Source organism: Triturus cristatus, chromosome 6 (genome assembly GCF_964204655.1).
Source record: "Triturus cristatus chromosome 6, aTriCri1.1, whole genome shotgun sequence".
NCBI lineage: Eukaryota > Metazoa > Chordata > Amphibia > Caudata > Salamandridae > Triturus > Triturus cristatus.
In genome coordinates, this window is record NC_140589.1 from 770,571,308 (window position 1) to 770,587,834 (window position 16,527).

The 16,527-nt window shown below is 43.4% G+C and overlaps 1 protein-coding gene across 1 annotated transcript in view; it reads left to right on the forward strand.

The window, feature by feature from the left end:
- The window catches only part of LOC146817844 (G protein-coupled receptor family C group 6 member A-like), a 266,256-nt gene that overhangs the window by 65,034 nt on the left and 184,695 nt on the right, over window positions 1-16,527 (forward strand). Inside the window, exon 3 of the mRNA XM_085611306.1 lies at window positions 12,463-13,290. Within this exon, the coding sequence (XP_085467432.1) occupies window positions 12,463-13,290 (828 nt within the window). The remainder of the gene's footprint in view (window positions 1-12,462; window positions 13,291-16,527) is intronic.

The window sequence follows — 16,527 nt, forward strand, 5'->3', positions numbered from 1 at the left end:
CTATTTATAACTTGATCTGTTCCTTCAATTTGTGTTGCATTTTCAGTTGTTCTTTTTGGAGCAAGGGAAGTCGTTTCTTCCACGGGCTGTGGAACTCGGTTAGTATGGGAAGCATGGATCCAGTTCGGTAATCCCCCACACTTCACAGCTGTACTAGCGACCAATATCACCTGATATGGAACTCTCCAACAAGCATTAAGGCAGCTCTTCCTCACATGCTTTCAAACCAGCATCCAGTCACCAGGGTTAAGATCATGCAGCAGGTCTCTCAAGGTGGATGCAGTCGCAGCCTCGACCTGGTGAGATACAGAATTAACCACATCAGCCAGTCCCCTACAATAATCCAACACCATATCATCTGTGATGTTTATCAATGCCGTAGCTGGCACCATAGGCAGTCACATAGCTCTTCCAGTTGATATCTCATGGGGGGAGAGCCCTGTCCTCCTGTCAGGAGTGCTACGCAGACTCATCAAGACTAGTGGCAACGCATCTGGCCATTTCAATGCAGTCAACAAACAAACCTTAGCCACTCTTATCTTGATTGTGCCATGTACCTGCTCCACAAGACCAGATGCTTCAGGTCTGTAGCTACAATGCAACCTCTGATCAATATTCAAGGCGGCACACAGCAATTTCATGAGTTCGCTATGGAAGTGTGTTGCTCTATCGGTCTCCACAGAGGCCGGAAATCCATACCTTGGTATCAGTTCTCTTAATAGCAGCTTTGCCACTGTAAGACTATCACATTGTCTAGTTGGATAGGCCTCCACCCAACGTGAAAAGATACACACCACCACCAAAACATATCTAAGCCTGTTACATCTGGGCATTTCAATAAAGTCCAATTGTATTCTATTGAAAGGGCCTCCTGATCTCCCAATGTGACTCATTGCAACCACAGTTTTCTTTCCGACATTAATTTGCTGACACGTAACACACCAGCGACACTCTTCTTCAGCATTCACACAAAATCATGGGTTAAACCACATTTGCCTGAGCACTCGCACCATGGAATCTCTTCCCAGATGAACTGCTCCGTGAATCTGCCTTGCCATCGGGCTCAATAGACAGTTGGGTAATACTGCTCTGTCATCGGGTGACACCCAAATGACATCCTCTCTCTTTTCACAGCCTGCTCTAACCCATGAAGCAGCTTCTTCTTCTGAGACCTCATCCTGCAACCGCTTCACCTCATCCCAAGTATTACCTATAGCTAACATCATGCTGAGCTCGGTCTCTTCTGTGCTCTCTCCGATATATTCTCCATTGAAAACACAAGCATGTATAGCACAAAAACAAGCTACTTCATCTGCATAATTTTTTCCCTTTGTAACAAAGTCCTTCCCCCTCCCATGAGCAGCATATTGCACCACAGCAATCTCTTTGGGTTTCTGCAAGGCGTCCAATAATTGGCGCACATATTCTCCATTACGGATTTGGGACCCTAAGGATGTTAAAAATCCCCTCTCTGACCATAACTGACCAAAGTCATGAACTACTCCAAACCCATATTGACTGTCCGTATAGATCGTCACTTGGACTCCATTTGTGATGATACAGGCACGTATCAGAGCAATATTCTTGGCTACCTGAGCAAAGTATACTCTATTCAAACATGCAGCTTCCACTACTCCCATGAGGGAGCACACAGCAAACGCTGCTCTCAAATACCCTTCATTGTCTCTGAGACATGAACCATCAACAAAAAGGATCAAATCAGATTCAGGCAAAGGTTCATCAACAATGTCAGGTCTGGGTTTGGTAGATAGTTCAGTAACATTGAGGCAGTCATGCTCTTCACAATCCTTATCATCTTCCTCTTGCGGAATGGGCAGCAACGTAGCGGGGTTCAAGGTGGTACAATGTTTCAAAGTTACATTTTCAAAAGCCAAAATAACGTGCTCATACTTAGTCAGTCTATTATTTGTTAGATACTGTGCCTTCGTTCTTGTCATCAACAGTTTTACTGAATGTGGCACATAAACAATAAGGGGATGACCCATCACTATGCTTTCAAATATCTCAATGCTGACACCTGTTGCAGCTACGGATTTGAGACATCCGGGCAACGCAGAAGCTACTGGATCTAATGTAGCTGAAAAGTAAGCCACTGGTCTACAGGCACCCCCATGTGTCTGTACAAGGACCGCTAACGCACATCCCTCCTTCTCACAGCAGAAAAGCGAAAACACTTTGTTATAGTCTGGCATTCCAAGAGCTGGGGCGTGACATATGGTTTCTCTCAGCTCACGGAAGGCTCTCAAACATTCTTCATCCCATTGTACTGGATCACTAATGTCTTTTCGAGTCAGTCTCAACAGTGACTTTGCTTGCAATGAAAAGTTTGGGATCCACTGTCGACAACAGCCGACCATTCCCAAAAACATGCAGACTTCTTTTTGTGTTTTCGGAGTTCCCATTTGCAGGATCGTCCCTATGCAATCCGGTGACACCCTTCATTTTCCTTTTTCAATCCGATGCCCTAGATACTGTACTTCAGGCAAACAATACTGAAGTTTGTTTGGGGACACTTTTTGTCCATTCTCTGCCAAATGGTTCAACAAAGCCACAGTGTCAATCCTACAAGCGTCTTCGGTCTCTAAAGCGACTAGGAGGTCGTCAATGTATTGGACCAGGACTGACTTCTGAGGCATCACCAGCCCTTCAAGATTCTTTTTCAAACACTGGCTAAAGATAGAGGGGCTTTCTGTATACCCTTGAGGGATTCTACACCATGTTAAGACACGGTCGCCCATCCAAAATGCAAATAAATACTGGCTCTCTTCATGTATTGGTATCGAGAAAAATGCCTGACATAAATCTATGACTGTAAACCAATCTGCTTCAAATGGTATCTGGAATAGAATAACAGCTGGATTCGGTACCACAGGACAACATGGGATCACAATTTTGTTAACCCTACGTAGGTCTTGCACTATTCTGTACTTGCCACTGGGCTTCTGCAGTCCCATGGTAGGTGAGTTACAGGGAGTTCCTCGTATCTCCTTGAGAATGCCTTTTGCAATCATGGACTCAATGACAGGTCTTATTCCGGCCACAGTTTCGGGAGTTAATTTATATTGCGGCGTTCGTGGAAATTCGGCATTTGGTTTGACCTGTATCTTAACAGCATCAACCCCTCGGATCAGACCTATCTCTTCACCTGTGAAATCCCACACTTTTGGGGAAACCGTGTCTCTCAAGTCATGCGGTAATTCCTCTATAGTGAGGACCACAAACAGTTCTGCACACATGCTCATATTAACCATTTTAAAATCGGCATCATCATCACAGGTCTGCAACTCCACACCTCTCGGAGTGCATGATATGGTACAATTTAGTTTACATAGAAGGTCTCGCCCTGATAGAAAAACTGGACTTGTGTTGCACACTACAAATTGGTGTTTATCCCGAAACGGTCCTATTCTCACAGGTAACTCATTTGTCAATGGATTTGTCATTTTCTAGTTACTGACTCCCACTACTTGAATCAATTGTCCTGAAAGTGATACATTTGGGACCACTTCTGTTCTTACTGTAGAATGCGCAGCTCCAGTGTCTAACAAGAAGGTGACATGATATCCATTCACTTCTACATCTACAAATGGGCCACTCTTATCTACTTCCAGAATTGCACCCAAAGTGCAACCTTCCTACACCCCCCTCTGGTACTCCTGATTATTCAGATTCTGATCAAATCTGTCTTGTATTTCAAAGTAAGCTATCTGATGATATGTCTGATTATGCATAGGTATTCTTGGAGGATGAGGTATTTGTACTTGCGGCTCATACCCTCCATACATGGACCTAGGTCTAGTCACGGTATTCAAAGTCTCGGACATTTGTCCCTCTCCCTCATTCTGTAATTGATTTGCTGGATTCAATCGACACTCGTGCTTCCAATGTCCGGTTTTGTGACAATAATGGCATGCAGTGACCTTCTTTTGTTGTGCCACCCACTCGCTTGTACTCACGTCCATGCCTCTTCCTCTTCCCTGACCAGGTTGGGTCACCATCTGTTGACCCATTCCTCCACCACCTCCTCTGCCTCGACCCATTCCTCCTTGCATCTGATCGGGCCTTTTGGCATTCCTCAACTGCAACAACATCAACTTGTCTTTCAATTTATTTTGTGTCGATTCCACCTGATCACTACAGTATTTTGCATAATGCAGAATTTCGTCCACCGTTTTATTTTGCCTACATATCAAATGTGTCTGTATCATCAAGCTAATATCAGATCTTAATCCCAGCAGAAACTTTGAGACAAACTGTCCCATATCTTTCTGCTCAATAGTGTCCAGACCACTATGCTGTTTAAAAGCCACTAACAATCGCTCATAATAGTCATTTACCGATTCTTTCGGATCTTGAGTGGTGCGATCAATCTTAAGCCAATCAACAGTTTGGGGAAATAACCTTCGATTATAACAAGGTAATCACCTGCTCATATATTTTCATTACCTCAGGTGAAGGACCATTATTCACCGGGTCTCTAGCTGGTTCTGCAGCTGGCCACTCAATGGCAATTTTACATGCAGCCCCACAAGTCAACTGGAACCACTATATCAAACAAGGTGTTCAAATCAATCCAGAACACCTTTGAAATCTTGACAATCCGATCTAATTGTTTGTACCAGTCAGCAGGTTTTTCCCTCAGCCGAGTAAAATCATTAGTGAATGCTGCGAAATCACCCCTGCTCCATGGCACATGTACATACCCTCCATTCTGTACTTCTCTCAGAGGGAAATTTCCTGCGGCTTCCGTCCCTCCACCCGGAGGCGGAGTATTTCCTGTCCCATTCTTGGCACTTTTCTTTTTAACCCATCTCTCTTCCCATCTATCTAGTTCTTTCCAACCTCGCATCCCTCTCACCAGTTCCCTGATGTATGCTTTTAGTCCTATCATTGGCTTCTCTTCCAATTCCTTATCTGTGTAATTCAATCGACAGGTTCCTTGCATCATTTTAGTCTTTGTCAAATCCACCTCATACCTTCAGCCCAATTGTGACAAGGCATCATGAGCTCTCTTCGCCTTTCTGGTGATGTCCTTAGCTACGTATAGCAATTTATTTGGGTTGTAAGTATCAGTTCTTTCGAATGGTAGATTCCCTTCAATTACCTCATTGATTTCTGCTTTTAATCTCACCACATCTAACAACGGTGCCTTCAATGCACCCTGTATCATCTTCTGGTCTCTTTCAGTTCCCAATTCCTCCCTGTCACAACTTTGCGTTCTCCTTGGACCCCTACTTTCTTCCATTCTCACAATTGGGTTAATTTCTCTCTCCCAGCTTCGGCTTCTCCAATGATTCCCTGGACACAGAAAATGTGGCCCCAACAGTGCTGCTCTAGGTGCTTCTCGTCTCATCTCTCTTTCTTCATTCTGTATCATTGACTCCCTCACCTGTGGAACCCACATTCTGATGTCTGATCTAGAATTTGCCAAAGCTCTTGTCCGTCTTCGTTCTGACCCGCTGTCCATCCCTGATGGATCAGCCGTATCTGGCAGTTGAGCACTAGCTTCCACTGGTATCTGAGCCATGCCTATTCCACTCATTGTAAGGCTCCCTCCAGATATAGTCTCCTCCCCTTCTCCTGTATGCTGATGACTATCGAGTGCTCTCTCTCTTGGGTTATATATTGAAAGCACTGGTACCGACAGAGAATCTGGTAATTGCATATTTCCTGTAGATTCAGTTGGCTCAGAATGTGGATACCCTATTCCTCCAGACCCTCCTGGGAATCATCTTCCCACAAAAATCCTCCCTCTTACTCCCATTGGCTGCTCCTCTGAACCCACTTGTCTCTCTCCAAGAGTTTCTTCTGTTTGTTGAGTCCTCTCTGCCTCGGACCTAGAGTCACAGGGTGGAGGATGTTCTGCTAACAGTCTATCAAGAAAACTGTCATCGGTATCACTATGCTCTTCTGTCTTACTCTTCCCTTCTGACCCACCTTCTAACAGCCTGAATGGATACAATCGTTCTCCTTCTATGGTGTCTACTCTCTATCTCTTCAACTGTGCGTCCCATCTAGCATCCTGATATGCCTTCATCGCTTTACTCATTCTCCCCTGTGAAGTCTCTCTTCTCTTCGCTAATGCTGCTCTCATCCAAGCATCTAATGCTTCGAATTGTGTGGGTCTAGGTGGAGGTTTAAGGGCAGACATTACCTCCCTCAGTTGGTACAGCTCCTCCATATGAAATGATCCATAACCAGGGAAGGCCAATTCACCCTCTTTCTCTGTGAGTTCATGCCAATTCTGAAGCCACACTATGGTATGGAGTCCTACATTCGTTGCCATGTAATGTGCCAGAGTGTCCTCTGGCATAGCTTCTTCTCCAACCCGAGTCACCACCCCTGTATCACCTCTACATAAATCTCGCAATACCTTCAAGCATCACATTATGAGAATCCATCAATTTGCAACCTACAATCCAATATTCAGCTTCAGACGAACGTCGACCAATCCAGGCGCGGCGCACACCAACCGACCTATCCCAGCGTGGTGCACACTGATGTCACTGCTCACTCTTTGCAGCGGCTCACCTGCCTTTACAAATTTACTTCATACACTCGCTCGCACATTCGCACTACAAGTAACTATATATCCAAAAGTTATTAAACCTAGTAACTGTTCCTAACACAGTCACAATAACTTAGTTACATAAAACAAGTAATTGTCTGTCCGCTAAAAGATCAATTGAGCATACATACAAGAACGTTCATCCGCTGTGACCCCCAACCTGCGTTGGTAACTCAATCGCCTTAGTCCACCGCCGGTACCTGGGGCTTCCTACTGCGACCTATTCCCTCACTCACACAAAGTTCCCTATCACAAGTGAATCGTCGATAGCGCTTCACGACTCTCACAATTCTGATCAGACAATTACAATACAAAACTATCCCGGGATCTTGGACTTCTCTTGAGTCCGTTCACCAAACTTCCTGATCTGCACGTGTTCGGACCAGTACCAATAACCACAATCACTCAACATACATCCCAACTCAGCAAGACATCACACAATTAATTAATCACCGCAATCTAACACACCACACAGTTCCTTTCATACTCATGCTACCACTGTTTCCGCTGCACCGTCAACGTCCGCCGGTCTCCGCCAATCTTTGCTGTTATTCACTCCGCATCAGAAGCCGCTATTCTTCCTACTCTACACCTAATTTCTCTATTCTCCCCTTGCCTTTAGAGGCAAACCATCCTCTGCTATCATTTGTTTACGCCAAATTGCACCCCAATCTTCCTCATCAGATTTGCCACAGATGGTCTTTATTTACCTACTAAAAGTGATTGAGGGGAGCAAAACTATTCAGGATTATACTTTCAATATAGACATGCCTTAAAGGACCACAGACTCCGAACTTCAGTTTTGTCGATTTATTATAAGGCCAAAAACAACTGGATGTAGACACAGCGAAGAATCAAAGTATATAGAGACAAAAAGATCAATACAGAGGCGAGTCTACAAATATAGGTTATTCGGCACAAAAGGCATAAAATGGTAAACTCCAAAATCAGAATGCAACAAAGAACAGATGCAGAGTCTAGGGGCCCGATTCACAGAACTAACTTAAGACAAAATCCTAAACTTTCTACCATTTTGGTATTCACAGAAGGCACTTACTCATTTCGGTATTCACAGAAGTTAGGAGTCCTAAATTTAGGACTCCTGAATGCCTTCTGTGAATACCGAAAGACTTAAAGTTAGGATTTTTCTCAGTTTAGGAGTAGTAAAGTTAGGACTCCTAACTTTAGGACTCCTAAATGCCTTCTGTGAATACCGAAAGTCTTAAAGTTAGGATTTTCTCAGATTAGGAGTAGTAAAGTTAGGACTCCTAACTTTACTACTCCTAAACTGAGAAAAATCCTAATGGGCGCTGCGGTGGGATAGTAGGCTATTATAACATTCCACCCCATGAGGACAGAATGCCCTAATTAAAAAAATAAAGGCCTCTTGAAGTCCAAGGGGGTTGAAAATCCCTTCCCCCGGCACCACCGAAGCCTTTGATTCACAGCTTTTGCTGTGAATGTTCAACAGATAACAGCTGTGCCAGGAAAACAGTTGCTAGCTGTTGAACATTTGCAGCTATAGCTATGAAAGGAGGCTAAAGTCAGCCCCTGGTTCTCTCTGGGGCGGCTAAACTGAACTCTCTCGTTCAGACGAGCCAGGGAAACCAGGAGCTGAGCAGAATTCTCTCCTCCCTACTTCCGAGGCTCCAGTGTCACTGTGAGCTACAGGAGGAGGAAAGTGTCATGTTTTACTTATGCCTCAACTGTCTCCCCAACTGCTTCCTATGCCCAAGGTTCTACTCCAGAATGTATGGTCGCCATAGAACCTTGGGCATATGCACACGGCACGGAAGAGAAGCGCAAGACATACAGTAAAATACAACACAAGGCTCCTGTGCTCCCTGCTGCACAGCCTCTGCCTTTTGCTTTCCCCTGCCTAATCGACATATCCTGGAGAGGCAGGGGAAAGCGAGAGGCAGAGACTGTGTATTAGGACATCGTAATGTTGAGAGCAGAGGACCCTTACCAGGCCACATAGGCCTCTGCTGCTCCTTTGTCTTCAACGGTGCTCTCCGCATCAGAATGTTCTAATCTATATGTATAGTGCAAACTGGGCATTCAGCATGCAAATGCCTCTACCTATATGTCTGTTCTACACTTTAACTTCCCTAAACACTGAAAAAAATATGTGTAACTGACCCAGATTGCACTTATGTACTCAAAATAATTTTTTTGCCTTCTCAGGTTAAAGCGGAATGACGTGTCGTGAAAAGAATTACTTTCTTCACGCTGAAAAAACAAAACCAGCACCTGTTTATTGTGATAACTATTGAAGTGTGGCTGTTGCCACAGACCTTTACTCTCTCTCACTCTCTCGCTCTTTCTCTCTCTCTCTCTCTATGTCATTGGGTGTCTCCGGCACATAAAACTTACTGGAAGTGATGTCTAATAGCCTAAAGGGCCATAGCAAACACCAGACAGAACAATAACACGAATATGTTATTACTTGTGGACAGTTACACAAAACACTCCCCTTGAAGTATATGTACTGTAAATGTTGAAGCAGAAAAGGGAGGGGCCTGACTGTCCAGCAAGGTGCAAGTAAGTGCGGGTCCTGCTTCTATCATCTTATCGAGATGGGAGGTTAGAATGTTGCCCCCTGGTAAAGCGCCAGGATACCTACTGGCAGATGGATGTACATTAAAGAAATAGTAGTGTCAACCTTTTATTGTCTTTGGAGATAGTCTCTTTTTCTAAGCGCTAGGGAAAATGTGCTTTCGCTCTGGTGAAAGTAAAAGAAATCAAGCCTCATGTTGTATACTTATCTTTGAAAATGTATGCATGAGTTGTTGTATGAGCGGAAATAGTGAGGACCCAGAATTTCCTGTCCAATAAAACACTGAGTTCGAATTCCAGTTGGTTCATAAAAACTCTGGTGAAACTTGAGGATAGGCTCAAAGTAAAAAGCAAGTCTCACCACAGACCAGAGTCAGACTGGCCAATAGGGTAAGCGAGCAGTGTCAAAGGGCTGGTCTGACAGGTCAGTGTGTGGGCCAGTTTTATGGCTATTTGTGGGCCTGTTTTAGGGTCTGCTGGGCCGGTTTAAACTGATGATGTCCCAGATATTATAATTAAACCAAACATTTCCTGCAGCAAGCTGTAATCTATGCAAAACACTTAGTCAGCGTGGCTTTACATGTTCAAAACTGCCCCAGTTTACCACCTGGGCTACATTTTTAGCTATCTGATTCACAAATGAGGTCCACTTTTATTTTGGTGCCCAGGCTTATTTTTTGTCCAGTCTGACCCTGCCCCAAAGAAACAATCTAGACACGTCCTACCTGACAAGGAACATCCACACTGTACCACTAATAACAACAGATAAAATCACTCACAAGAAATCAAATAACAACCTTGTAGATGGGGACAAAACCCAAATACACATCTTATCAACAATGGTTAAATGCCACATCTCATTTCCCCAAGCAGTGACCTCACATGGAGCCTTTGGTTCTCAGGAATCCTGAAGACTACTTCTCATCATCGACCATCAACAAGTCACAGACCCATCACTCAAACTACAGGCTAAAAATCCCATAGTAACTACTCCAACAGCAGAACTGCTCACCCGACGGGCAATAGTCAATCTCTCTTTACCAGCAATCTCGAATGTATACAATCTACAGCAGTAGTCAGCCTCCCTTACCCAGCAATCTCGAATTAATACAATCTACAGTGCCATAATGCCACCAATTTATGATAAAGAAATCTGCAAGAGAACTTGACCAGATATTTGCCGAAAGAAGTTCAATGTTCAACACTTGGTTATCAACCACTGATTTTCTGTTTTTAAAGGGGGGCTAATCAACATCTGTTCCATCCAGCCATCTTCCCTGGACAGAAATAGTTCCATCCAGCCATCTTCCCTGGACAGAAATAGTTGCCACACACCTGAATGCATGGCTCTTGGGATCTTGCTCGCCAAATTCGATCCCTTGCTTCTACAAAGCTACAAACTATTCTACCAAAGAAGAGATCTGGAGAGCAGGACAAGTGGGGTGATACATTTTGGCTAGTTGACGTCCAGAAAGCCCAATGGCACTGTATATTCCTTATTTAAATGTATCTACACACACAATTAATAACCCAAACACATCATTCTTAAAAACAAAATGATAGCGCAATCTAAGATCAAATTTGCAATTCAACCACAATCTATGGTGCAGTAAATATTGATAATAGACAACCTCTATATTTCCTGGAACACTTGAGACAGAGCCAATTGATAACTAGAGGTAACAAGATTATGTGCACAGATTGGGTCCAGTCCTTAGTGTGGCACCTGTTCAAATTGTTGAGGGCTGCCTCTGGTTATATCTTTATTTTATTCACTCAAAAACAAACTCTGTAAGCCCAATTACTACTGGGAGCTTTCTGTTACAGAGGTGCAGCAGGCAGGGGAAAAAGTCAGAAGGGCAAGCATTTTCTTCTACCTATATGTGTCTAGTTTTGTGATAAGGAATCTGCATATGGATAGTGTCCTATCGTGTTCGAAATTAACCTATGATTGATTACCTTAAACGATCTGTGGTACAGATAACTAGATACATATCTCATAATTCAGCACTTAAATACCATGTGCTATGCTTTTACATAAAAATATTATTTTAATTTCATGTAGTTCCTCTCTTATGGAAAACGCCTTTACCTTAAATACAAAGTCAGCATTTCTGTTTGAATAATGTTAAATTACAAACTGAGTAAAAGTTTGACAGAAACATGCAGGAAAGATTAAAATTGACAGAGGCTAGGGCAGTTTACCTGAGTCGCACCAGGAAGGTTGATAAACTGAAAGAAGACCTGAAATAATGGAAATTGTTTGTGAATGTTCTCCTAAACCTCCTGGTCATACCCTTCCCTGACTAAACTTGTTGGGCCTCATTTATGAAAAGTGTTACATCGCTGGGGAAAAACAGCAATACAAAACTTTTCATTGCGCTCTCCTTGTGACATCATTGATGCGCCGTATTTACACTACGCTGCTCCATGTCGCTAGGATTGACCAGATGCATCAGGAATCCTGACTATCTGGTGGCACAGTAATGACGCATTGCTAGAGTGTGTCGCTAACCTGACGTAACTCCAGCACTGTGTCATTACACTTGGGGCGAGTCTTATGTGAAAGGCCCTACATCACTCCTTACGCCTGCTTGAAGTTGCCGTAAGGAATTGACGCAGTCAAGTCGTAGAAGTGGCCCACTGAAATTTCATAGAATTCACTGCAACACGTCTACCAGCCTTTTTTATATGGGAATGCCCACCCTGCATACATTATACGTGGCACAGGTATAATGTAGCGTAGGCATTTACAAAGTGACGCATCTGCCTAGATGCATCACTTTTGTAAATCGGGCACAGTATGGCAAATTGACTATGCTGCGCAGCGTCACTGAAAAGTGACACAACGGTGGCATAAGGCCTTCATAAATAAGGCCCATTGTGCTCTGTATCATGGTGCTGTACCTCAACACAGTGCTCTATGTAGTCACATATCTGACTTCTTGCGCTCAGTTCCTAAGTTAATTGCCCTATCATGCCTAATGGATACTTTGCAACTTTTGTGCGCTGCCCACATATACCCACATATACTTTGTTATCTTACTTGCCTTGCCCAACACCTCTTGAAACCTTTGCCTTGGCTTCAGCACCCGTGCTGTGAGGAATAAATTGAATGAATAAATGTATTTTTTTTTTTAAACAAAAATAAGGTAAACGCAAGCCTAAATATATTGTCTTGGTTCTGAGTTAGTCTAGGGTCAGTCTTTGTCATTAGTTTTTATCAAATGTCAATGCAATCCAGCTTGCACTGAGTGCCCATCGGTTTCATTCCTCGTTTGTCTAATGTCCCCCTGGTTGTTCTTGGTTTGCAGATCAGTTACTCCTCTTCTGCCGACATCCTCAGCGACACCTTCCGGTTCCCGTCATTTTTCCGAAGCATCCCCAGCGACATCTTTCAAACCAAGGCGATGGCCAGCCTGATCCAGACGTCCGGATGGGACTGGATTGGGATGCTCACCACTGATGACGAATATGGGCGCCTAGCAGTGGAGGACTTTGGCAGGCAGGCCATGAACTTCAACGTATGCATCGCTTTCCGAGAAACCCTGCCATCCTATCTGGAGGACATGACCATTGACAAAAGGATAAACAGTGTACTGAAGGTAATCCGTGACCACGTGAAGGTAAATGTCATCATTGTGTTCTTAAAACCATATCTGGTGATAAAGCTTTTCCAAAAGGCAATAGAGATGAAAATAAGAAAGACCTGGGTTGCCAGCGATAACTGGTCGGCGTCCCTTCAGGTAGCATCAATTTCCAACATCAACAAAGTCGGCAAAATCGTCGGGTTCATGTTTAAAGGTGGAAACGTTTCCAGCTTTTCCCAGTTTTTGAAAAACCTAGGGCAAAGGGAATTTGAAAATAATAGACTTTTAGACCAATACTCAATGCTTCTAGCTGGGTGTTCCCACGTAAGTGAACAAGACTTGTATAACTGCATCTCTGATTACACCAAGGGAAACTGGCTTTACGAGGCTCCTGTGTCACAAGGGTCCCTCAGAGAGGACTTCCTGGTTGCCAGTGTGATGCCAGGCTTCGTCTACGGTACCCACCTGGCAGTGACTGCTCTTGCAAGTGCTATCCGTAACCTGTGCCAGAACCGGAACTGCACGAAACCGGGATCTTTTGCTCCTTGGCAGGTAAAGAAGCTGTTCCTTTTAATGTATGCGCATGCTCGAACTCTCAGAGTTAGGGTAGTTTAATATGCTGGGACTGAACCATTTGTCAAAATTACACATGTTAACAAGACCAACGTTTTCTTTAAAAAAAAAAGAAGTGGATGCACTACACATGCATTGCAGGTGGGATTTGCACTTATTTGCTAGCCAGTTGCCGGATGTTTCCAGACAGGGGTGTGAGTAGCAATATCAGGGATTCTAGCTCAGAAAATTAGTGGGCCTCGGTGTCTTTAGAAGTATGTGATTACATGGTCAAGTCATTTTTCATAAAATTATGAATTACCAGATCTTGAAACAATTCAGTATCTGCTAAATAATTTGCAGTTTCCATCCAAAAATTGTTTCTGGTTCAACTGAAACAAAAGTTACAAATGGCATGTTATGTAAAGTTGCCAATATCGACCACCCTTGTACAAACATGTGACTAGATATGCAAATGCGAGTCTACAGCTCGCCTAACCGTGGCTCCTCCCTCTCTTTGCTTCTCTTTTTCTTCCCTCTCTCCTTTCCTTTGCCTGTCCCTTTTTTCGGCTACCAATGATCACCGGTTTAAGCTCGCGTTATCCACTAAGGCGCATCACCCTCATGTTATGCATACACATGTAAAATTTTGCCTTGGATACCCTTGCGTACCCTGAAACCCAATAAAGTATTTTGAAAAAAAGAAAGTTACAAATAAAGTGCCACACATGGCGCAGTGCAGTGGCAACTCCTCTATAAATAGTACTTGGTCATCTTTCCGTTGCCGTTTGCTGTATTCAGGTGTTAAACCGGTACTAGTGAGTTGAAACTTTTACCCATACAGCATTAGTAATTAATAAAATAACAAGTGGTGAAATAATAACGTCACACAATGTGCTGCAGTATGCGATTTAATTTGCATTTGTTTGTGTTGTGATGTATCTCATTATAATGTGATGTTCCTTTAAGCATGTCTTATGATCTATCTGCTTTTAGAAAGCTAGTGTCCTAGCAACCTTTTGTACTGGTTTTCCTGTGGGAGCTGTTGGCAGAGCTGATCCACCTAGCTCTGTTGTCCATGTAGCCAAATAAATAACCAGCTTTCAACTTCCTGCTTCAGCCTGGTTACTACAGTTTGCTAAATAATTTAGTGATCCCGCTGTATGATTTTGTCTTAAATTGATGCATAATTCTAGAGACTTCATCTTATGACATTGCGTATTAATTCTATCCACAACAGCCTGTTTACTGTATACGACCATGCTATGTCGTAGACAAATACACAACAACATTCATTAGCGAAATATGTAGCAGGGCTTAATTTGTAAAAGATTCATTTCTAGGGCCCTCATCAGGAAGCTGCTGCCGCTTTCACCACCCATTGCCCTTTCCAGTGCTGCCAATGAGAGTACTATCCCAACAACTAACCATCACACCCCTACAAGTGTGTCAATTCAGACTATTCCAGGCATCCAGCTCTATAAGAATGGCTTGGGTTAATAAACGACTGTTGTTGTGCTCATTTGTAAAATAGACAGACAGCGCCACCATATGGTGGACTGTTATAAGTGCAGGTGTTGAGCATTAAGTGCCTTGCCAATCACTGGAAACCACCAGCTCAAATTAAGCTCTGAGTAGTGAAGCAGAAACGGCCGGCGGTAGCAATGTTGCCACCAATTATACAAACCAACTTAATACTGTGATTGTTTTGTTTTTGTTCCTATTGTCAGGGCCAGACTGGGAAAAGAAACTGGCCCTGGCAAACTGCTCAGCCCCCCTGGGTGAGGGGAAGTGCAGCTGGGCAGTTTGTGAGGGCCGGTTTTGGCCGATTTTGTTACAGGGGGCCGATATTGCCGACCCCCGGTAACAAAAACGGCCCCCCAGGGTCCCAAAACCGGCCCCCATCCTAGCGGCCTACCGGGGAAACACCCGGTGCCCGCTATGGTCAGTCCGGCCCTGCCTATTGTTAAGCGCTGTGATGCCCTCGGGCCATGTCTGCAATATATCAAATGACAAAACAAAAGCAATAAACAAATAAATAAATAATACCGTAAAAATGGCAACCAGTTAAAGTATGACCACTGGGGCCATTCCTGAGATATTTACTGGAAAGTTCTACCTCACAGGCTTATAGTTCTGCGTGGAAAAAAATGAGAGATGAACAAACATTGAGTGCATTTTCCCACACACATCCCAACGGTTGTTAGATCTTTTGCTTTTCCCCAAAAATATTAAATATTAAATACATACATAGGTATGTATGTATGTATGTATGTATGTATGTATGTATGTATGTATGTATGTATGTATGTATGTATGAATAAATATACAGAGGGGCTTTCGGCCAATTGGTCTGGGTATCTGCCATTCAGTTCTTGCTTGCTCTGGGGCAACTCGCTTCCGCCAGATCACAATAGGTAAGATCCTGGCACATTTTATCCCATACTTCTATCCTGGCCTTATTTCCAAGTGAAACGGGAACACTTTTAATGCGATCTATAAACTGCGCCTTATTATCACATCAGAGTACCCTGTCGCAACTCCCATAAGCTATGATTTGTGGTATCTTCCTCCACTCCAAATACCCTACGTAGAGTCCAGTTAGCTACCTCCTTAGCTCGGTGAAACCAGAAGATGGTCACGCTAACTTTTCACTACTTTGCTTATTTCTGGCCTTGGACTCTTCCTATGTAATCTTTTTACTTTTGAAAATTTTTGGGCAGAGCGAGATTGTTGTAAAAAAGTATTACAGTTATAGGGTAATGAGAGCAAATTATTTCTTCCTGTTCTCGAAGCTCTTGTGACTGTGCCAAGTAATTCCAGTAATACTAAGTGATAACATGTATAAATCAGACATTTCAAAGCCTGCCGGCTTGGAGGACAAGTTGCTTTGACTTATTTTACAGTCTCGGGAATCATGGGCATACCCATTTATACTTTAGTAAATTAAAGGACCTTTTTTGCACATTGGTAGAAACAGAAAAGTCCATGTAAAAAATATTTTTTTTCTCACTTTCCATATACTCGGACGTAGTTGGGGAAAATAATGGCTGTGAGTGGTCTTGTATGTTCTTCCTCAAAGAAGGGATATTAAAATTAGTACTAAAAGTAAATACAACCACTAGAAAGGATCAGAAAAATATCTAGAAGGAGCTGAATTTCGAAATCTAGAGTTGCAAAAGGGACACATTTACCGAGACCTCTCTTAGGGGTCAGATGTGCAAATGTCTGGCTGCA